At 46.9% G+C, this 24,477-nt stretch overlaps 1 protein-coding gene across 1 annotated transcript in view; it reads right to left on the bottom strand.

The window, feature by feature from the left end:
* The window catches only part of LOC135536060 (SH3 and multiple ankyrin repeat domains protein 3-like), a 140,498-nt gene that overhangs the window by 23,734 nt on the left and 92,287 nt on the right, over positions 1 to 24,477 (bottom strand). Inside the window, 2 exon segments of the mRNA XM_064962453.1 lie at positions 4,962 to 4,991; positions 5,614 to 5,816. Coding sequence (XP_064818525.1) covers positions 4,962 to 4,991; positions 5,614 to 5,816 — 233 coding nt within the window.

The raw sequence follows: 24,477 nt of genomic DNA, 5'->3' as shown, positions 1-24,477 counted from the left end.
ATGACTGGGGTAAATGTTTCTGATGACTGGGGTAAATGTTGTTGATGACTGGGGTAAATGTTTCTGATGACTGGGGTAAATGTTGTTGATGACTGGGGTAAATGTTGTTGATGACTGGGGTAAATGTTGTTGATGACTGGGGTAAATGTTTCTGATGACTGGGGTAAATGTTGCAGATGACTGGGGTAAATGTTGCTGATGACTGGGGTAAATGTTGCTGATGACTGGGGTAAATGTTGCTGATGACTGGGGTAAATGTTGTTGATGACTGGGGTAAATGCTTCTGATGACTGGGGTAAATGGTGCTGATGACTGGGGTAAATGGTGCTGATGACTGGGGTAAATGTTGCTGATGACTGGGGTAAATGTTGTTGATGACTGGGGTAAATGCTTCTGATGACTGGGGTAAATGGTGCTGATGACTGGGGTAAATGCTTCTGATGACTGGGGTAAATGTTGCTGATGACTGGGGTAAATGGTGCTGATGACTGGGGTAAATGGTGCTGATGACTGGGGTAAATGGTGCTGATGACTGGGGTAAATGGTGCTGATGACTGGGGTAAATGGTGCTGATGACTGGGGTAAATGGTGCTGATGACTGGGGTAAATGGTGCTGATGACTGGGGTAAATGCTTCTGATGACTGGGGTAAATGGTGCTGATGACTGGGGTAAATGGTGCTGATGACTGGGGTAAATGTTGTTGATGACTGGGGTAAATGTTGTTGATGACTGGGGTAAATGCTTCTGATGACTGGGGTAAATGGTGCTGATGACTGGGGTAAATGGTGCTGATGACTGGGGTAAATGCTTCTGATGACTGGGGTAAATGTTGTTGATGACTGGGGTAAATGTTGCTGATGACTGGGGTAAATGGTGCTGATGACTGGGGTAAATGGTGCTGATGACTGGGGTAAATGCTGATGATGACTGGGGTAAATGTTGTTGATGACTGGGGTAAATGGTGCTGATGACTGGGGTAAATGGTGCTGATGACTGGGGTAAATGCTGATGATGACTGGGGTAAATGTTGTTGATGACTGGGGTAAATGGTGCTGATGACTGGGGTAAATGGTGCTGATGACTGGGGTAAATGTTGCTGATGACTGGGGTAAATGTTGCTGGGTAAATGTTGCTGATGACTGGGGTAAATGTTGCTGATGACTGGGGTAAATGTTGCTGATGACTGGGGTAAATGTTGCTGATGACTGGGGTAAATGGTGCTGATGATTGGGGTAACTGTTGCTGATGACTGGGGTAAATGGTGCTGATGACTGGGGTAAATGGTGCTGATGACTGGGGTAAATGGTGCTGATGACTGGGGTAAATGTTGTTGATGACTGGGGTAAATGGTGCTGATGACTGGGGTAAATGGTGCTGATGACTGGGGTAAATGTTGATGATGACTGGGGTAAATGTTGTTGATGACTGGGGTAAATGTTGATGATGACTGGGGTAAATGTTGTTGATGACTGGGGTAAATGCTGATGATGACTGGGGTAAATGGTGCTGATGACTGGGGTAAATGCTGATGATGACTGGGGTAAATGGTGCTGATGACTGGGGTAAATGCTGATGATGACTGGGGTAAATGCTGATGATGACTGGGGTAAATGGTGCTGATGACTGGGGTAAATGGTGCTGATGACTGGGGTAAATGCTGATGATGACTGGGGTAAATGGTGCTGATGACTGGGGTAAATGTTGCTGATAACTGGGGTAAATGGTGCTGATGACTGGGTAAATGCTGGGGCAGATTTCAGGAGCAGGACAAGACACCCTCTTATTTAGTTATTTTTTGTGTAGTACTTCTTACACCTTTTTCTCCCCAATTTTTAGTCTTGTAACATCGCTGCAAAGCCCATATGGACTCGAGAGGGGTGAGGGTTATGACGAAACACGACCGTGCCAAGCGGCACTACTTCTTGACACACTGCTCGCCTAAACTGGAAGCCAGCCACACCAATGTCGTGGAGGAAACATTTTACAACTGGAAACCATGTCAGCGTGCATGCGCCCGGCCAACCACAGGAGTCGCTAGAGTACGTTGGGACAAGTACGTCCGGCTGGCCAAACCCTCCCCTAATCCGGACGATGTTGGGCCAATTGTCACCTCATGGGTCTCCCGGTTGCGAACTGGCTGCGACACAGCCCGGGATCGAACCCGGATGCAGTGCCTTAGACCGCTGAGCCACTCGGGAGGCCACACACCCTCTTTTTGACTGATGACTGATATAAGGGCCTGAATGTGATAGGCCTATCTGGCTTATATGATTATGATGGTCATAATGATTTTTGACGGTGTCATTATGTGTATTTTCTACAAGTCATTCAAAATATAATGGAAAAAAACATGAGTAAATAATTAAGTACAACAACTGATTTAAGAAACAAACTTTCAAAGAAAGGAGACGTCTTGGCAGGGAAAAAATTCATTTGAATAAATGTGAGTTTTGACACTCCTGTAGGTGTCATAAAATAACGCAATGTATGTCAAAAAGGTGTAAATATATGAGTCATGACAGTGATATGACATTATTATGACATGTTATGTCAGCTGTTATAATATATTATGACATGGTTATGACTGTGTCATAACATATGACAGGGTGTCAGGTAAAGTGTTACCTAAATTACTATAGTAAATGCTACAGTTTTCTTTAACTACAGTATTTATACTATAGTTAACTGTGAAAACTAAAATATACTACAGTAAATATGACAGTATTTATACCAAAGTATACTAAAGTGTTTTTTTCATGTACGAGAACTGAGCACATAAATGTTTATTGATGTATATGAAATGTAAAAAAAAAGCATTGCAAATGGCATAGCAAAATGTCAGTAAAAACGCCGCTAAATCATTAGAGCACTAGTCTAGAGAGACAGTTATCATTAGGGCCGGCGGATATCACAACAACAACCATCACAGAACCTTGGAGGAACTGACTAGAGCACTAGTCTAGAGAGAGGTTATCATTAGGGCACTAGTTAGAGAGACAGTTATCATTAGGGCACTAGTCTATAGAGACAGTTATCATTAGGGCACTAGTCTAGAGAGGTTATCATTAGGGCACTGGTCTAGAGAGACATAAATCATTAGAGCACTAGTCTAGAGAGACAGTTATTTTAGAGCACTAGTCTAGAGAAACAATTATCATTAGAGCACTAGTCTAGAGAGACAGTTATCATTAGGGCCAGCGGATATCACAACAACAAACATCACAGAACCTTGGAGGAACTGATTGGAGCACTAGTCTAGAGAGACAGAAATCATTAGAGCACTAGTCTAGAGAGACAGTTATCATTAGAGCACTAGTCTAGAGAGACAGAAATCATTAGAGCACTAGTCTAGAGAGACAGAAATCATTAGAGCACTCGTCTGGAGAGACAGAAATCATTAGAGCACTAGTCTAGAGAGACAGTTATCATTAGAGCACTAGTCTAGAGAGACAGTTATCATTAGGGTCAGCGGATATCACAACAACAAACATCACAGAACCTTGGAGTAACTGACTAGAGCACTAGTCTAGAGAGACAGTTATCATTAGGACACTAGTTAGAGAGATTATCATTAGGGCACTAGTCTAGAGAGAGGTTATCATTGGGGCACTAGTTAGAGAGATTATCATTAGGGCACTAGTCTAGAGAGACAGTTATCATTGGGGCACTAGTCTAGAGAGAGGTTATCATTGGGGCACTAGTCTAGAGAGACAGTTATCATTAGGGCACTAGTCTATAGAGAGGTTATCATTAGGGCACTAGTCTAGACAGAGGTTATCATTAGGGCACTAGTTAGAGAGATTATCATTAGGGCACTAGTCTAGAGAGAGGTTATCATTGGGGCACTAGTCTAGAGAGAGGTTATCATTAGGGCACTAGTCTAGAGAGAGGTTATCATTATGCCCTAGTCTAGAGACGTTATCATTAGGGCACTAGTCTAGAGAGAGGTTATCATTGGGGCACTAGTCTAGAGAGACAGTTATCATTAGGGCACTAGTCTATAGAGAGGTTATCATTAGGGCACTAGTCTAGAGAGACAGTTATCATTAGGGCACTAGTCTAGAGAGAGGTTATCATTGGGGCACTAGTCTAGAGAGACAGTTATCATTAGGGCACTAGTCTAGAGAGAGGTTATCATTAGGGCACTAGTTAGACAGAGGTTATCATTAGGGCACTAGTTAGAGAGACAGTTATCATTAGGGCACTAGTCTAGACAGAGGTTATCATTAGGGCACTAGTTAGAGAGAGGTTATCATTGGGGCACTAGTCTAGAGAGACGTTATCATTAGGGCACTAGTCTAGAGAGACAGTTATCATTAGGGCACTAGTCTAGAGAGACAGTTATCGTTAGGGCACTAGTCTAGAGAGACAGTTATCATTAGGACACTAGTCTAGAGAGACAGTTATCATTAGGGCACTAGTCTAGAGAGACGTTATCATTAGGGCACTAGTCTAGAGAGAGGTTATCATTAGGGCACTAGTTAGAAAGACAGTTATCATTAGGGCACTAGTCTAGAGAGACAGTTATCATTAGGGCACTAGTCTAGAGAGAGGTTATCATTAGGGCACTAGTCTAGAGAGACGGTTATCATTAGGGTACTAGTTAGAGATAGATTATCATTTGGGCACAAGTCTAGAGAGAGGTTATCATTGTGGCACTAGTTAAAGAGACAGTTGTCTTTAGAACACTACTTTGGAGAGGAAAGAGTTATCATTAGGCTACTGGTGTAGAGACAGTTATCATTAGGGCACTAGTTAAAGAGACAGTTATCATTGGGGCACTAGTTAAAGAGACAGTTATCATTAGGGAACTAGTTAAAGAGACAGTTGTCTTTAGAACACTACTTGGAGAGGAAAGAGTTATCATTAGGCTACTGGTGTAGCGAATAGAGAGTTAGTTCATGTTAGGTTTTTATGTAGATAGGAAGAGGCGGTGTTTACCCAGCAATCTAAAACCTACTCTTTAGTCTCTCCATTGTCTTGGCGACATCTGCAAGAACACAGAGAAATACATGATAACACTGTTGTTACCTAGAACACAGAAATACATGCTCACTGTGCTGTTACCTAGGACACAGAGAAATACATGCTCACTGTGCTGTTGCCTAGAACACAGAGAAATACATGCTAACTCTGTTGTTACCAAGAACACAGAAATACATGCTCATACATGTTACCAAGTGGAATATATTAATGTAGAGATGTTACCTAGTGGAATATATTAATGTAGAGATGTTACCTAGTGGAATATATTAATGTAGTGATGTTACCTAGTGGAATATATTAATGTAGAGATGTTACCTAGTGGAATATATTAATGTAGAGATGTTACCTAGTGGAATATATTAATGTAGTGATGTTACCTAGTGGAATATATTAATGTAGAGATGTTACCTAGTGGAATATATTAATGTAAGGGATGTTACCTAGTGGAATATATTAATGTAGAGATGTTACCTAGTGGAATATATTAATGTAGAGATGTTACCTAGTGGAATATATTAATGCAGTGAGGTTACCTAGTGGAATATATTAATGTAGAGATGTTACCTAGTGGAATATATTAATGTAGTGATGTTACCTAGTGGAATATATTAATGCAGTGAGGTTACCTTGCTCCGCCCACAGGGGACCTATGTCCAGGGTCCAGCAGTCCTGCAGGCTCCTCTCCGAGTGAGTGGGAGTCTTTACTGAGTAACTGGAGACGTGAGGCCAGCTCCAGCCCACCACCCCCCACGGCAGTCGGCCTGCCCTCCTCAGGGCTACTCTGCCTGGGCCGAGACTCGGACACCTCCCCCCAAAGTTTAGATCTCCTCTGTAACACACAACAATCACCAAACCAATAATAACAAATACCAACAACAACTGCAGTCATGTGTCTGAAATCTATGAACAATGAAAAGGTGTCATTTTTAGTAGTAGCAGTGCACCATATTAAAGGAGTATGTTACTGGATAATACAGTATGAAATGGAGTTAAATACACTTGAGCCCATCTCCTATCCACACACTGGGCTCTTCTGTGACAGCACGGGCAGCGCCTTTAAGGACTCTCTCCATTTCAAAGTAGTCCATTTCTTCTTCTACTTCTAGGAGAGTATTGGTAGTTCACAAACAAACGTTACAGTTGCCTACCACCTACTGCCCCCTGGAGAGTGTAGTCTGAACAGGTATAAAGACAAGGTTAGTGATTTACTGCCCCCTGGAGGGTGTTGTCTGAACAGGTATGAACAGGTACTGCCACCTGCAGTTATGGAATGTTTTCTCAGCAGTATAATTAGTTGGCAGACCGCACCTGCTGACTTAGATGGAATTCTGTGAATCCATAACCATCGTTGGGCCGCGGTAGTGAAAGATTCAGCAAGCTACTGGCATTACACACCTGGCTAAAAGTTTACTGTAGCTCTGTTGGAATAACTTTTATAGATAACTTTAACACCTTCGGGAAACAGAGGATGCTCTACAGGAATGACGAAGTCCATCCAAATCCATCTTGGCTCCTGGACTCTGTCCACGCATTTCAAGGCTGCATGGAAGTAATGACTTATCAATGACCCAAGCCCAGCTCATTTAATCTCTCCTGGCTCAAAGTAGGGGACAGATTGACTTCATCAATATTTGTTTTCGTAAGAAGCATTGACATTCTGAATGCACTGAGCTGTCTGTTTAAACTACTAGCACACAGCTCGGACACCCATTCATACCCCACAAGACATGCCACCAGAGGTCTCTTCACAGTCCCTAAGTCCAGAACAGACTATGGGAGGGGCATAGTCCTACATAGAGTCATGAATACATGGACCTATATTCCATGTCATGTATCTGATGCCAGCAGAGGTCTCTTCACAGTCCCTAAGTCCAAAACAGACTATGGGAGGGGCATAGTCCTACATAGAGCCATGACTACATGGACCTATATTCCACATCAGGTATCAAATAGATCAAACAGTGGACAGACCGGGATCCTATCCTTGCCAAGTTAAAAGATTCCTTATACAGGGTTGGCCTCCCGTCATAGAGGATGAGGGACTGAGACCTTACGCAAGTGCAAAACTGAGCTGAGTGTGCAGGATGTGTGCAGGATGGCTGCAGAGTGGTTGTTCCGGCCACTGGCCATGCACAAGTCATGGATGAGGTCCATGAGGCTCACCCGGGTGCCTCTCGGATGAAAAGTTTAGCCAGATTGTACATCTGGTGGCCTAACATGGATCAGGATGTAGAAAACAAAGTGAAATCATGTTCTGAGCACCAGATCAATCAGAAGATGGCTCCGCCCACGCCACTACATCGGTGGGAGTGGCCTGACCACCCATGGTCCAGGCTGCACATAGACTTTGCAGGTCCTTTCGTGGGTCACATGTCCCTTGTCATGGTGGACGCACACTCCCAGTGGCTGCAGGCTACCATCATGAGCAACATCACAGTGACCACAACAATCGAAAAGCTTCGGCAGGTGTTTGCAACCCTTGGTCTGTCTGGCTCTCTTGTGTCCGACAACGCAACAAACCTGTGATTTGTTCCAAGAATGAATGCTGAGAAACGGGATTCGCCATGTCCGCAACGCTCCGTTTCACACGGCCTCGAACGACTTAGTGGAGCGGGCTGTACAGACACTGAAAGAGGGGCTCAAAAAGATGACTGGGGGAACCATCACAACTAAGCTCTCTCGGTTCTTGTTCCAGTACCGCATCATGCCACAAATAACAACAGGTCAAGCTCCAGTTGAGATGTTGATGGGCAAAAAGCCAAAAGCTCACCTTGATCTACCGAGTCCGGACATCAAAGCAGGAGTGGAACGTAAGAAGAAGAGAGACATGACCACCACGCGAGGCAGACAGTTAAAACCCAATGACACTGTCTCTATCCAGAACTTCACAAGCAGCCAGCGTTAGTTCCCAGGTATCAGTGTCAGAGCTGTCCAGTCTCCTCTGTGGTCAAACTGACTGATGGTCGAGTCATATGCAGACACAGGGACCACATCTGCCTGCGCTATGACGAAGAAAAGGCCACGGTTGCAGACAGAACCACGGCGGGTGGTATACAAGTTGAAACACCACAGGAAACAGTATCTGAGGAGCAAGGGCATGGGAGACGCCTTCGTGGCACAGCAGGAGTACTGCGCAGAATACAGCCACAAGCTTCCTGAAAGACTAACTCTGTAGTTGAGACTGAGAGGCTTGTGGTGTTAGCGTTTGTTTGGAACAGCAGACTTTGTTGAAAATAAATAATGACTGTCATTTTTTTGTTCGTTTACATTTACAGTAACACTAGCAGAAGTTCTAGTGTTGAAAAGAAAACGTGGTTTACTTGTTAATCTTATGTTTTTTCCTCACAGGGGGGATTGAAATTAAGGGGGGGAGAAGTGTTATAGAGTGGACACTATATCAATAATAATATTCAATATGTTATTGTAGTTAGTATAGTATGTTAGTAGTATGTTAGTATAGTATGTTATTGTACTGCAGTATAGTACGATTACTATTCATGTAATCATCGATCACCACATTCTTTTGGAGAGATTGGAAACCCAAATTAGTCTACACGGACAAGTTCTGGCCTGGTTTAGATCTTATCTGTCGGAAAGATATCAGTTTGTCTCTGTGAATGGTTTGTCCTCTGACAAATCAACTGTAAATTTCGGTGTTCCTCAAGGTTCCGTTTTAGGACCACTATTGTTTTCACTATATATTTTACCTCTTGGGGATGTTATTCGAAAACATAATGTTAACTTTCACTGCTATGCGGATGACACACAGCTGTACATTTCAATGAAACATGGTGAAGCCCCAAAATTGCCCTTGCTAGAAGCATGTGTTTCAGACATAAGGAAGTGGATGGCAGCAAACTTTCTACTTTTAAACTCGGACAAAACAGAGATGCTTGTTCTAGGTCCCAAGAAACAAAGAGATCTTCTGTTGAATCTGACAATTAATCTTAATGGTTGTACAGTCGTTTCAAATAAAACTGTGAAGGACCTCGGCATTACTCTGGACCCTGATCTCTCTTTTGAAGAACATATTAAGACCAATTTCAAGGACAGCTTTTTTCCATCTACGTAACATTGCAAAAATCAGAAACTTTCTGTCCAAAAATGATGCAGAAAAATTAATCCATGCTTTTGTCACTTCTAGGTTAGACTACTGCAATGCTCTACTTTCCGGCTACCCGGATAAAGCACTAAATAAACTTCAGTTAGTGCTAAATACGGCTGCTAGAATCCTGACTAGAACCCAAAAATTTGATCATATTACTCCAGTGCTAGCCTCCCTACACTGGCTTCCTGTCAAAGCAAGGGCTGATTTCAATGTTTTACTGCTAACCTACAAAGCATTACATGGGCTTGCTCCTACCTATCTCTCTGATTTGGTCCTGCCGTACATACCTACACGTACGCTACGGTCACAAGACGCAGGCCTCCTAATTGTCCCTAGAATTTCTAAGCAAACAGCTGGAGGCAGGGCTTTCTCCTATAGAGCTCCATTTTTATGGAACGGTCTGCCTACCCATGTCAGAGACGCAAACTCGGTCTCAACCTTTAAGTCTTTACTGAAGACTCATCTCTTCAGTGGGTCATATGATTGAGTCTAGTCTGGCCCAGGAGTGGGAAGGTGAACGGAAAGGCTCTGGAGCAACGAACCACCCTTGCTGTCTCTGCCTGGCCGGTTCCCCTCTTTCCACTGGGATTCTCTGCCTCTAACCCTATTACAGGGGCTGAGTCACTGGCTTACTGGGGCTCTCTCATGCCGTCCCTGGAAGGGGTGTGTCACCTGAGTGGGTTGATTCACTGATGTGGTCATCCTGTCTGGGTTGGCACCCCCCCTTGGGTTGTGCCATGGCGGAGATCTTTGCGGGCTATACTCAGCTTTGTCTCAGGATGGTAAGTTGGTGGTTGAAGATATCCCTCTAGTGGTGTGGGGGCTATGCTTTGGCAAAGTGGGTGGGGTTATATCCTTCCTGTTTGGCCCTGTCCGGGGGTGTCCTCGGGTGGGGCCACAGTGTCTCCTGACCCCTCCTTTCTCAGCCTCCAGTATTTATGCTGCAGTAGTTTATGTTTCGGGGGGCTGGGGTCAGTTTGTTATATCTGGAGTACTTCTCCTGTCCAATTCGGTGTCCTGTGTGAATCTAAGGGTGCGTTCTCTAATTCTCTCCTTCTCTCTCTCGGAGGACCTGAGCCCTAGGACCATGCCCCAGGACTACCTGACATGATGACTCCTTGCTGTCCCCAGTCCACCTTGCCGTGCTGCTGCTCCAGTTTCAACTGTTCTACCTTATTATTATTCGACCATGCTGGTCATTTATGAACATTTGAACATCTTGGCCATGTTCTGTTATAATCTCCACCCGGCACAGCCGGAAGAGGACTGGCCACCCCACATATGCTCTCTCTAATTCTCTTTCTTTCTCTCTCTCGGAGGACCTGAACCCTAGGACCATGCCCCAGGACTACCTGACATGATGACTCCTTGCTGTCCCCAGTCCACCTGGCCGTGCTGCTGCTCCAGTTTCAACTGTTCTGCCTTATTATTATTCGACCATGCTGGTCATTTATGAACATTTGAACATCTTGGCCATGTTCTGTTATAATCTCTACCCGGCACAGCCAGAAGAGGACAGGCCACCCCACATAGCCTGGTTCCTCTCTAGGTTTCTTCCTTGGTTTTGGCCTTTCTAGGGAGTTTTTCCTAACCAACGTGCTTCTACACCTGCATTGCTTGCTGTTTGGGGTTTTAGGCTGGGTTTCTGTACAGCACTTTGAGATATCAGCTGATGTACGAAGGGCTATATAAATAAATTTGATTTGATTTGATGTGTTCATGGTTATTATTGGCCTTGAACATTCCCCTTTGATGATGTCATCACCCAGAGTTGTACCTGTTCAATGTGACTCTACCACAGGATGAGTGGGCTGTATCGCTTTGCTGTGTTTGTACCGTTCCTACATGGCTGTGCACCTTTTAATTTATGAGGTTCAAAGTAAAGGAAAGTAATAATGAATTGCATGTGGGCATTCCTTGTCAAGTTACTAAAGTTACCTGGAAGAGGTATCGATGTGGGTTTGGGTCAGGGTAACCTCGAAGAGGCATCGATGTGGGTTTGGGTCAGGTTTACCTTGAAGAGGTATCGATGTGGGTTTGGGTTACCTGGAAGAGGTATCGATGTGGGTGTGGGTCAGGGTTACCTGGAAGAGGTATCGATGTGGGTTTGGGTCAGGGTTACCTGGAAGAGGTATCGATGTGGGTTTGGGTCAGGGTTACCTTGAAGAGGTATCGATGTGGGTCATGGTTACCTGGAAGAGGTATCGATGTGGGTTTGGGTTACCTGGAAGAGGTATTGATGTGGGTTAGGGTTACCTGGAAGAGGTATCGATGTGGGTTTGGGTTACCTGGAAGAGCTATCGATGTGGGTTTGGGTTACCTGGAAGAGGTATCGATGTGGGTTTGGGTTACCTGGGAGAGGTATAGATGTGGGTTTGGGTCAGGGTTACCTGGAAGAGGTATCGATGTGGGTTTGGGTCAGGGTTACCTGGAAGAGGTATCGATGTGGGTTAGGGTTACCTGGAAGATGTATCGATGTGGGTTAGGGTTACCTGGAAGAGGTATCGATGTGGGTTTGGGTTACCTGGAAGAGGTATCGATGTGGGTTTGGGTTACCTGGAAGAGGTATCGATGTGGGTTTGGGTTACCTGGAAGAGGTATCGATGTGGGTTTGTGTTACCTGGAAGAGGTATAAATGTGGGTTTGGGTTACCTGGAAGAGGTATCGATGTGGGTTTGGGTTACCTGGAAGAGGTATCTATGTGGGTTTGGGTTACCTGGAAGAGGTATCGATGTGGGTGTGGGTCAGGGTTACCTGGAAGAGGTATCGATGTGGGTTAGGGTTACCTGGAAGATGTATCGATGTGGGTTAGGGTTACCTGGAAGAGGTATCGATGTGGGTTTGGGTTACCTGGAAGAGGTATCGATGTGGGTTTGGGTTACCTGGAAGAGGTATCTATGTGGGTTTGGGTTACCTGGAAGAGGCATCGATGTGGGTTTGGGTCAGGTTTACCTTGAAGAGGTATCGATGTGGGTTTGGGTTACCTGGAAGAGGTATCGATGTGGGTGTGGGTCAGGGTTACCTGGAAGAGGTATCGATGTGGGTTTGGGTCAGGGTTACCTGGAAGAGGTATCGATGTGGGTTTGGGTCAGGGTTACCTTGAAGAGGTATCGATGTGGGTCATGGTTACCTGGAAGAGGTATCGATGTGGGTTTGGGTTACCTGGAAGAGGTATTGATGTGGGTTAGGGTTACCTGGAAGAGGTATCGATGTGGGTTTGGGTTACCTGGAAGAGCTATCGATGTGGGTTTGGGTTACCTGGAAGAGGTATCGATGTGGGTTTGGGTTACCTGGGAGAGGTATAGATGTGGGTTTGGGTCAGGGTTACCTGGAAGAGGTATCGATGTGGGTTTGGGTCAGGGTTACCTGGAAGAGGTATCGATGTGGGTTAGGGTTACCTGGAAGATGTATCGATGTGGGTTAGGGTTACCTGGAAGAGGTATCGATGTGGGTTTGGGTTACCTGGAAGAGGTATCGATGTGGGTTTGGGTTACCTGGAAGAGGTATCGATGTGGGTTTGTGTTACCTGGAAGAGGTATAAATGTGGGTTTGGGTTACCTGGAAGAGGTATCGATGTGGGTTTGGGTTACCTGGAAGAGGTATCTATGTGGGTTTGGGTTACCTGGAAGAGGTATCGATGTGGGTGTGGGTCAGGGTTACCTGGAAGAGGTATCGATGTGGGTTAGGGTTACCTGGAAGATGTATCGATGTGGGTTAGGGTTACCTGGAAGAGGTATCGATGTGGGTTTGGGTTACCTGGAAGAGGTATCGATGTGGGTTTGGGTCAGGGTTACCTGGAAGAGGTATCGATGTAGGTTAGGGTTACCTGGAAGAGGTATCGATGTGGGTTTGGGTCACGGTTACCTGGAAGAGGTATCGATGTGGGTTAGGGTTACCTGGAAGAGGTATCGATGTGGGTTAGGGTTACCTGGAAGAGGTATCGATGTGGGTGTGGGTCAGGGTTACCTGGAAGAAGTATCAATGTGGGTTTGGGTTACCTGGAAGAGGTATCGTTGTGGGTTTGGGTTACCTGGAAGAGGTATCGTTGTGGGTTTGGGTTACCTGGAAGAGGTATCGATGTGAGTTTGGGTTACCTGGAAGAGGTATCGATGTGGGTTTGGGTTACCTGGAAGAGGTATCGATGTGGGTGTGGGTCAGGGTTACCTGGAAGAAGTATCAATGTGGGTTTGGGTTACCTGGAAGAGGTATCGTTGTGGGTTTGGGTTACCTGGAAGAGGTATCGTTGTGGGTTTGGGTTACCTGGAAGAGGTATCGATGTGAGTTTGGGTTACCTGGAAGAGGTATCGATGTGGGTTTGGGTTACCTGGAAGAGGTATCGATGTGGGTTAGGGTTACCTGGAAGAGGTATCGATGTGGGTTAGGGTTACCTGGAAGAGGTATAGATGTGGGTTAGGGTTACCTGGAAGAGGTATAGATGTGGGTTTGGGTTACCTGGAAGAGGTATCTATGTGGGTTTGGGTTACCTGGAAGAGGTATCAATGTGGGTTTGCGTTACCTGGAAGAGGTATCGATGTGGGTTTGGGTTACCTGGAAGAGGTATCGATGTGGGTTAGGGTTACCTGGAAGAGGTATTGATGTGGGTTTGGGTTACCTGGAAGAGGTATCGATGTGTGTTTGGGTTACCTGGAAGAGGTATCGATGTGGGTTTGGGTCAGGGTTACCTGGAAGAGGTATCGATGTGGGTTTGGGTCAGGGTTACATGGAAGAGGTATCGATGTGGGTTTGGGTTACCTGGGAGAGGTATAGATGTGGGTTTGGGTCAGGGTTACCTGGAAGAGGTATCGATGTGGATTGGGTAAGGTTTACCTGGAAGAGGTATCAATGTGGGTTTGGGTCAGGGTTACCTGGAAGAGGTATCGATGTGGGTTAGGGTTAACTGGAAGATGTATCGATGTGGGTTAGGGTTACCTGGAAGAGGTATCGATGTGGGTTTGGGTTACCTGGAAGAGGTATCGATGTGGGTTTGGGTTACCTGGAAGAGGTATCAATGTGGGTTTGTGTTACCTGGAAGAGGTATAAATGTGGGTTTGGGTTACCTGGAAGAGGTATCGATGTGGGTTTGGGTTACCTGGAAGAGGTATCTATTTGGGTTTGAGTTACCTGGAAGAGGTATCGATGTGGGTGTGGGTCAGGGTTACCTGGAAGAGGTATCGATGTGGGTTAGGGTTACCTGGAAGATGTATCGATGTGGGTTAGGGTTACCTGGAAGAGGTATCGATGTGGGTTTGAGTTACCTGGAAGAGGTATCGATGTGGGTTTGGGTTACATGGAAGAGGTATCGATGTGGGTTTGGGTCAGGGTTACCTGGAACAGGAATCGATGTGGGTTAGGGTTACCTGGAAGAGGTATCGATGTGGGTTAGGGTTACCTGGAAGAGGTATAGATGTGGGTTTGGGTTACCTGGAAGAGGTATCGATGTGGGTGTGGGTCAGGGTTACCTGGAAGAAGTATCAATGTGGGTTTGGGTTACCTGGAAGAGGTATCGTTGTGGGTTTGGGTTACCTGGAAGAGGTATCGTTGTGGGTTTGGGTTACCTGGAAGAGGTATCGATGTGAGTTTGGGTTACCTGGAAGAGGTATCGATGTGGGTTTGGGTTACCTGGAAGAGGTATCGATGTGGGTGTGGGTCAGGGTTACCTGGAAGAAGTATCAATGTGGGTTTGGGTTACCTGGAAGAGGTATCGTTGTGGGTTTGGGTTACCTGGAAGAGGTATCGTTGTGGGTTTGGGTTACCTGGAAGAGGTATCGATGTGAGTTTGGGTTACCTGGAAGAGGTATCGATGTGGGTTTGGGTTACCTGGAAGAGGTATCGATGTGGGTTAGGGTTACCTGGAAGAGGTATCGATGTGGGTTAGGGTTACCTGGAAGAGGTATAGATGTGGGTTAGGGTTACCTGGAAGAGGTATAGATGTGGGTTTGGGTTACCTGGAAGAGGTATCTATGTGGGTTTGGGTTACCTGGAAGAGGTATCAATGTGGGTTTGCGTTACCTGGAAGAGGTATCGATGTGGGTTTGGGTTACCTGGAAGAGGTATCGATGTGGGTTAGGGTTACCTGGAAGAGGTATTGATGTGGGTTTGGGTTACCTGGAAGAGGTATCGATGTGTGTTTGGGTTACCTGGAAGAGGTATCGATGTGGGTTTGGGTCAGGGTTACCTGGAAGAGGTATCGATGTGGGTTTGGGTCAGGGTTACCTGGAAGAGGTATCGATGTGGGTTTGGGTTACCTGGGAGAGGTATAGATGTGGGTTTGGGTCAGGGTTACCTGGAAGAGGTATCGATGTGGGATTGGGTAAGGTTTACCTGGAAGAGGTATCAATGTGGGTTTGGGTCAGGGTTACCTGGAAGAGGTATCGATGTGGGTTAGGGTTAACTGGAAGATGTATCGATGTGGGTTAGGGTTACCTGGAAGAGGTATCGATGTGGGTTTGGGTTACCTGGAAGAGGTATCGATGTGGGTTTGGGTTACCTGGAAGAGGTATCAATGTGGGTTTGTGTTACCTGGAAGAGGTATAAATGTGGGTTTGGGTTACCTGGAAGAGGTATCGATGTGGGTTTGGGTTACCTGGAAGAGGTATCTATTTGGGTTTGAGTTACCTGGAAGAGGTATCGATGTGGGTGTGGGTCAGGGTTACCTGGAAGAGGTATCGATGTGGGTTAGGGTTACCTGGAAGATGTATCGATGTGGGTTAGGGTTACCTGGAAGAGGTATCGATGTGGGTTTGGGTTACCTGGAAGAGGTATCGATGTGGGTTTGGGTTACATGGAAGAGGTATCGATGTGGGTTTGGGTCAGGGTTACCTGGAACAGGAATCGATGTGGGTTAGGGTTACCTGGAAGAGGTATCGATGTGGGTTTGGGTTACCTGGAAGAGGTATCGATGTGTGTTTGGGTTACCTGGAAGAGGTATCGATGTGGGTTTGGGTCAGGGTTACCTGGAAGAGGTATCGATGTAGGTTAGGGTTACCTGGAAGAGGTATCGATGTGGGTTTGGGTAAGGTTTACCTGGAAGAGGTATCGATGTGGGTTAGGGTTACCTGGAAGAGGTATCGATGTGGGTTTGGGTTACCTGGAAGAGGTATCGATGTGTGTTTGGGTTACCTGGAAGAGGTATCGATGTGGGTTTGGGTCAGGGTTACCTGGAAGAGGTATCGATGTAGGTTAGGGTTACCTGGAAGAGGTATCGATGTGGGTTTGGGTAAGGTTTACCTGGAAGAGGTATCGATGTGGGTTTGGGTTACCTGGAAGAGGTATCGATGTGGGTTTGGGTCAGGTTTACCTGGAAGAGGTATCGATGTGGGTTTGGGTTACCTGGAAGAGGTATCGATGTGGGTTTGGGTCAGGGTTACCTGGAAGAGGTATCGATGTAGGTTAGGGTTACCTGGAAGAGGTATCGATGTGGGTTTGGGTCACGGTTACCTGGAAGAGGTATCGATGTGTTTAGGGTTACCTGGAAGAGGTATCGATGTGGGTTAGGGTTACCTGGAAGAGGTATAGATGTGGGTTTGGGTTACATGGAAGAGGTATAGATGTGGGTTTGGGTTACCTGGAAGAGGTATCGATGTGGGTTTGGGTTACCTGGAAGAGGTATCGATGTGGGTGTGGGTCAGGGTTACCTGGAAGAGGTATCAATGTGTTTTTGGGTTACCTGGAAGAGGTATCGTTGTGGGTTTGGGTTACCTGGAAGAGTTATCGTTGTGGGTTTGGGTTACCTGGAAGAGGTATCGATGTGAGTTTGGGTTACCTGGAAGAGGTATCGATGTGGGTTTGGGTTACCTGGAAGAGGTATCGATGTGGGTTAGGATTACCTGGAAGAGGTATCGATGTGGGTTAGGGTTACCTGGAAGAGGTATTAATGTGGGTTTGGGTTACCTGGAAGAGGTATCTATGTGGGTTTGGGTTACCTGGAAGAGGTATCAATGTGGGTTTGCGTTACCTGGAAGAGGTATCGATGTGGGTTTGGGTTACCTGGATGAGGTATCGATGTGGGTGTGGGTCAGGGTTACCTGGAAGAGGTATCAATGTGGGTTTGGGTTACCTGGAAGAGGTATCGATGTGGGTTTGGGTTACCTGGAAGAGGTATCGATGTTAGTTTGGGTTACCTGGAAGAGGTATCGATGTGGCTTTGGGTTACCTAGAAGAGGTATCGATGTGGCTTTGGGTTACCTAGAAGAGGTATCGATGTGGTTTTGGGTTACCTGGAAGAGGTATCGATGTGGGTTTGGGTTACCTGGAAGGGGTATCACAATGTGGGTTTGGGTTACCTGGAAGAGGTATCGATGTGGGTTTGGGTCAGGGTTACCTCGAAGAGGTATCGATGTGGGTTTGGGTCAGGTTTACCTGGAAGAGGTATCGATGTGGGTTTGGGTTACCTGGATGAGGTATCGATGTGGGTTTGGGTCAGGGTTACCTGGAAGAGGTATCGATGTGGGTTTGGGTCAGGGTTACCTGGAAGAGGTATCGATGTGGGTTTGGGTTACCTGGAAGAGGTATCGGTGTGAGTTTGGGTCACGGTTACCTGGAAGAGGTATCGATGTGGGTTAGGGTTACCTGGAAGAGGTATCGATGTGGGTTAGGGTTACCTGGAAGAGGTATAGATGTGGGTTTGGGTTACCTGGAAGAGGTATCGATGTGGGTTTGGGTTACCTGGAAGAGGTATCGATGTGGGTGTGGGTCAGGGTTACCTGGAAGAGGTATCAATGTGGGTTTGGGTTACCTGGAAGAGGTATCGATGTGGGTTTGGGTTACCTGGAAGAGGTATCGATGTTAGTTTGGGTTACCTGGAAGAGGTATTGATGTGGTTTTGGGTTACCTGGAAGAGGTATCGATGTGGGTTTGGGTTACCTGGAAGGGGTATCACAATGTGGGTTTGGGTTACCTGGAAGAGGTATCGATGTGGGTTTGGGTCAGGGTTACCTCGAAGAGGTATCGATGTGGGTTTGGGTCAGGTTTACCTGGAAGAGGTATCGATGTGGGTTTGGGTTAGCTGGATGAGGTATCGATGTGGGTTTGGGTCAGGGTTACCTGGAAGAGGTATCCATGTGGGTTTGGGTCAGGGTTACCTGGAAGAGGTATCGATGTGGGTTTGGGTTACCTGGATGAGGTATCGATGTGGGTTAGGGTTACCTGGAAGAGGTATCGATGTGGGTTAGGGTTACCTGGAAGAGGTATTAATGTGGGTTTGGGTTACCTGGAAGAGGTATCTATGTGGGTTTGGGTTACCTGGAAGAGGTATCAATGTGGGTTTGCGTTACCTGGAAGAGGTATCGATGTGGGTCAGGGTTACCTGGAAGAGGTATCAATGTGGGTTTGGGTTACCTGGAAGAGGTATCGATGTGGGTTTGGGTTACCTGGAAGAGGTATCGATGTTAGTTTGGGTTACCTGGAAGAGGTATCGATGTGGGTTTGGGTTACCTGGAAGAGGTATCGATGTGGGTTTGGGTTACCTGGAAGAGGTATCGATGTGGGTTTGGGTTACCTAGAAGAGGTATCGATGTGGTTTTGGGTTACCTGGAAGAGGTATCGATGTGGGTTTGGGTTACCTGGAAGGGGTATCACAATGTGGGTTTGGGTTACCTGGAAGAGGTATCGATGTGGGTTTGGGTCAGGGTTACCTCGAAGAGGTATCGATGTGGGTTTGGGTCAGGTTTACCTGGAAGAGGTATCGATGTGGGTTTGGGTTACCTGGATGAGGTATCGATGTGGGTTTGGGTCAGGGTTACCTGGAAGAGGTATCGATGTGGGTTTGGGTCAGGGTTACCTGGAAGAGGTATCGATGTGGGTTTGGGTTACCTGGAAGAGGTATCGGTGTGAGTTTGGGTCACGGTTACCTGGAAGAGGTATCGATGTGGGTTAGGGTTACCTGGAAGAGGTATCGATGTGGGTTAGGGTTACCTGGAAGAGGTATAGATGTGGGTTTGGGTTACCTGGAAGAGGTATCGATGTGGGTTTGGGTTACCTGGAAGAGGTATCGATGTGGGTGTGGGTCAGGGTTACCTGGAAGAGGTATCAATGTGGGTTTGGGTTACCTGGAAGAGGTATCGATGTGGGTTTGGGTTACCTGGAAGAGGTATCGATGTTAGTTCGGGTTACCTGGAAGAGGTATTGATGTGGTTTTGGGTTACCTGGAAGAGGTATCGATGTGGGTTTGGGTTACCTGGAAGGGGTATCACAATGTGGGTTTGGGTTACCTGGAAGAGGTATCGATGTGGGTTTGGGTCAGGGTTACCTCGAAGAGGTATCGATGTGGGTTTGGGTCAGGTTTACCTGGAAGAGGTATCGATGTGGGTTTGGGTTAGCTGGATGAGGTATCGATGTGGGTTTGGGTCAGGGTTACCTGGAAGAGGTATCCATGTGGGTTTGTGTCAGGGTTACCTGGAAGAGTTATCGATGTGGGTTTGGGTTTCCTGGAAAAGGTATCGATGTGGGTTTGGGTTACCTGGAAGAGGTATCGATGTGGGTTTGGGTTACCTGGAAGAGGTATTGATGTGGGTTTGGGTTACTTGGAAGAGGTATCGATGTGGGTTTGGGTTACCTGGAAGAGGTATCGATGTGGGTTTGCGTTACCTGGAAGAGGTCTCGATGTGGGTTTGGGTTACCTGGAAGAGGTATCGATGTGGGTTTGGGTCAGGGTTACCTGGAAGAGGTATCGATGTTGGTTTGGGTTACCTAGAAGAGGTATCGATGTGGGTTTGGGTTACCTGGAAGAGGTATCGATGTGGGTTTAGGTTACCTGGAAGAGATATCGATGTGGGTTTGGGTTACCTGGAAGAGGTATCGATGTGGGTTGGGGTCAGGGTTACCTGGAAGAGGTATTCGATGTGTGTTTGGGTCAGGGTTACCTTGAAGAGGTATCGATGTGGGTCAGGGTTACCTGGAAGAGGTATCGATGTGGGTTTGGGTTACCTAGGAGAGGTATCGATGTGGGTTTGGGTTACTTGGAAGAGGTATCGATGTGGGTTTGGGTTACCTGGAAGAGGTATCAATGTGGGTTTGGGTCAGGGTTACCTGGAAGAGGTATCGATGTGGGTTTTGGTTACCTGGAAGAGGTATCGATGTGGGTTTGGGTCAGGGTTACCTGGAAGAGGTATCGATGTGTGTTTGGGTTACCTGGAAGAGATATCGATGTGGGTTTGGGTTACCTTGAAGAGGTATCGATGTGGGTTTGGGTCAGGGTTACCTGGAAGAGGTATCGATGTGGGTTTGGGTTACCTGGAAGAGATATCGATGTGGGTTTGGGTCAGGGTTACCTGGAAGAGGTATCGATGTGGGTTTGGGTCAGGGTTACCTGGAAGAGGTATCGATGTGGGTTTGGGTTACCTGGAAAAGGTATCGATGTGGGTTTGGGTTACCTGGAAGAGAGGTTTCAGGGTTTGGTCGTCGCCATGGTGGAACAGGGCTACTCATTTCTCATAACTGAAGATTCTCTTTTCTCCGTCTCTCACCTGTCTCCTCATTTAAATTCCATGCTGTCACTGTCTCCTGTCCACTCCAGCTTAACATTATTGTCATCTATCATCCACCAGGTGCCCTTGGAAAGTTCCTCAATGAGCCTGGCACATTGATAAGCTGAAGATGACTCACTGCTCTTTGTTTTGGAAACATCAACCTCTCTCTGACTGCCTTTGATTAATTTCTATCCAGCTCTTTCTTTCCCCTCCTTGCCTCTTTTGAAGTCACCATTTCCCAGTCCCCTCCCACTTTCCCAGTCCCCTCCCACTCCCACAAGGCAGGCAATACACTTGACCTTTACTAGAGGCTGTTTTCCTACTAATCTCACTGCAACACCCCTCCAGGCCTCTGTTCACCTACTAATTTCACTGCAACAGCCCTCCAGGTATCTGTTCGCCTACTAATCTCACTGCAACGCCCCTCCAGGTCTCTGTTCGCCTACGAATCTCACTGCAACGCCCCTCCAGGTCTCTGTTCGCCTACGAATCTCACTGCAACGCCCCTCAAGGTCTCTGTTCGCCTACGAATCTCACTGCAACACCCCTAGAGGTCTCTGATCACTACTTTGTTTCCTTTTCTGTCTCCCTTTCCTCCAAACCCTAGTGACTCAGCCCCTACCCAGATGGTCATTGTCCATCACAATCTTCGCTCTCTCTCTCCCACTACTCTCTCCTCTTCTAGCCTATCACATCTCCCTTCCGCTAAATCCTTCTCCATCCTGTCTCCTAACTCTGCCTCTTCGACCCTACTCTCCTCCCTTTCCGAATGCTATGACTCACACTGTCCTCTTTCCTCCCGACCGGCTTGGCCCTCCCCTCCTGCTCCATGGCTGAGTGACTTATTGCGAGTTTACAGAATAGGGCTGCAGGCAGCGGAGCAAAATGGAGGTAAACTAAACATCCTTTCACTCCCTCCTTTCTACCTTCTCTTTCTCTGTATCTGCTGCTAAAGACACTTTCTACCACATTAAATGTCAAACTTCTGCCTTTAACCTTGGGAAACTATTTTCCATATCCTCCCTCCTTAATCCTCTACCTCCTCCCTCTATGCGGACAACTTTGTCAACCACTTTGAAAAGAAGGTTGCCGACATCAGTTCCTCATTCACTGAGCCTATTGAGTTCTCTGGTCCCACTCTCACAGAACTACTCTACACCTTGACCTCTTTCGCTCCTCTTTCTCAAGATGAAATACTGCGACTAGTGAGTTCTGGCCAACTGACAACCTGCCTGTTCAACCCCATCCCCTCCTCCCTTCTCCAGACCATCTCTGGAGACCTTCTCCCATTCCTCACTTCCCTCTTCCCTGACCACCTTCCCCCCTCTGACTTCAAAATTGCCCTAGTCGCTGTGGAGAGGATCTGTGTTTGCACAATGTACTCTCACTACTGGTGTCCCCCAGGGCTCGGTTCTAGGCCCTCTCCTCTTCTCTCTATACACCAAGTCACTCAGCTCTGTCATATTTTCACATGGTCTCTCCTATCACTGCTATGAGGATGGCCCTCTCTTCTTCTCTCTATACACCAAGTCACTCAGCTCTGTCATATCCTCTCATGGTCTGTCCTATCACTGCTATGAGGATGACACTTAACTACTTTTCTCCTTCCCCCTTCTGACACCCAGGTGGCAACACGCATCTCTGCGTGCCTGGCAGATATCTCAACCTGGATGTCGGCCCTCCATCTCAAGCTCAACAAAAGAGAGCTGCCTTCCCGCTCAAAGACCTAGCCATCATGAGTGACAACTCGACAGTGTCACCCTCCCAGAGTTAAAAGGCGTGACCCTGGACAACACGCTGTCGTTTTCTGCAAAGATCAAAGCAGTGACTCACTCCTGCAGATTCATGCTTTACACATACGTAGAGTATGACCCTACCTCACACAGGAAGCTGTGCAGTTCCTAATCCAGGCAATTATCATCTCTCGTCTGGACTACTGCAACTCTCTCTCGTCTCGGATCCCTGCTTGTGCCATCAAACCTCTGCAACTGATCCAGAATGCTGCAGCCCACCTGGTTTTCAACCTTCCCAAGTTCTCTGATGTCACCCGCTCCTCTGCACCCTCCACTGGCTTCCAGTCGAAGCTCGCATCCACTACAAGACCATGGTGCTTGCCTAGGAAACTATGCAGTGTTATTGTGTTATTTCTTACATTAGTACCCCAGGTCATCTTAGGTTTCATTACATACAGTCGAGAAGAACTACTGAATATAAGATCAGCGTCAACTCACCATCAGTACGACCAAGAATATGACTTTCGTGAAGCGGATCCTGTGTTCTGCCTTTCACCCAGGACAACAGAATGGATCCCAGCCGGCGACCCAAAAACGACTCCGTAAAAGAGGGAAACGAGGCGGTCTTCTGGTCAGACTCCGGAGACGGGCACATCGTGCACCACTCCCTAGCATTATTCTCGCCAATGTCCAGTCTCTTGACAACAAGGTTGATGAAATCCGAGCAAGGGTAGCATTCCAGAGGGACACCCGAGACTGTAACGTTCTTTGCTTCACAGAAACATGGCTCACTGGAGAGACGCTATCGGAGTTGATGCAGCCAGCTGGTTTCTCCACGCATCGCGTCGACAGAAGCAAACATCTTTCTGGTAAGAAGAGGGGCGGGGGCGTATGCCTTATGGCTAACGAGACGTGGTGTGATCACAGAAACATACAGGAACTCAAATCCTTCTGTTCACCTGATTTAGAATTCCTCACAATCAAATGTCGACCGCATTATCAACCAAGAGAATTCTCTTCGATTATAATCACAGCCGTATATATTCCCCCCCAAGCAGACACATCGATGGCTCTGAACGAACTTTATTTGACTCTTTGCAAACTGGAATCCATACAATCTGAGACTGCATTCATTGTAGCTGGGGATTTTAACAAGGCTAATCTGAAAACAAGACTCCCTAAATTGCATCAGCATATCGATTGCGCAACCAGGGCTGGCAAAACCTTGGATCATTGTTATTCTAACTTCCGCGACGCATATAAGGCCCTGCCCCGCCCTCCTTTCGGAAAAGCTGACAACGACTCCATTTTGCTGATCCCTGCCTACAGACAGAAACTAAAACAAGAAGCTCCCACGCTTAGGTCTGTCCAACGCTGGTACGACCAAGCTGATTCCACACTCCAAGACTGCTTCCATCACGTGGACTGGGATATGTTTCGTATTGAGTCGGACAACAACATTGACGAATACGCTGATTCGGTGTGCGAGTTCATTAGAACGTGCGTTGAAGATGTCGTTCCCATAGCAACGATTAAAACATTCCCAAACCAGAAACCGTGGATTGATGGCAGCATTTGCGTGAAACTGAAAGCGCGAACCACTGCTTTTAATCAGGGCAAGGTGACTGGAAACATGACCGAATACAAACAGTGCAGCTATTCCCTCCGCAAGGCTATCAAACAAGCTAAGCGTCAGTATAGAGACAAAGTAGAATCTCAATTCAACGGCTCAGACACAAGAAGTATGTGGCAGGGTCTACAGTCAATCACGGACTACAAAAAGAAAACCAGCCCAGTCACGGACCAGGATGTCTTGCTCCCAGGCAGATTAAATAACTTTTTGCCCCGCTTTGAGGACAATACAGTGCCACTGACACGGCCTGCAACGAAAACATGCGGACTCTCCTTCACTGCAGCCGAGGTGAGTAAAACATTTAAACGTGTTAACCCTCGCAAGGCTGCAGGCCCAGACGGCATCCCCAGCCGCGCCCTCAGAGCATGCGCAGACCAGCTGGCTGGTGTGTTTACGGACATATTCAATCAATCCCTATACCAGTCTACTGTTCCCACATGCTTCAAGAGGGCCACCATTTTTCCTGTTCCCAAGAAAGCTAAGGTAACTGAGCTAAACGACTACCGCCCCGTAGCACTCACTTCCGTCATCATGAAGTGCTTTGAGAGAAT

Source organism: Oncorhynchus masou, unplaced genomic scaffold (genome assembly GCF_036934945.1).
Source record: "Oncorhynchus masou masou isolate Uvic2021 unplaced genomic scaffold, UVic_Omas_1.1 unplaced_scaffold_551, whole genome shotgun sequence".
NCBI lineage: Eukaryota > Metazoa > Chordata > Actinopteri > Salmoniformes > Salmonidae > Oncorhynchus > Oncorhynchus masou.
This window is presented reverse-complemented; position numbering and strand designations above follow the sequence as displayed.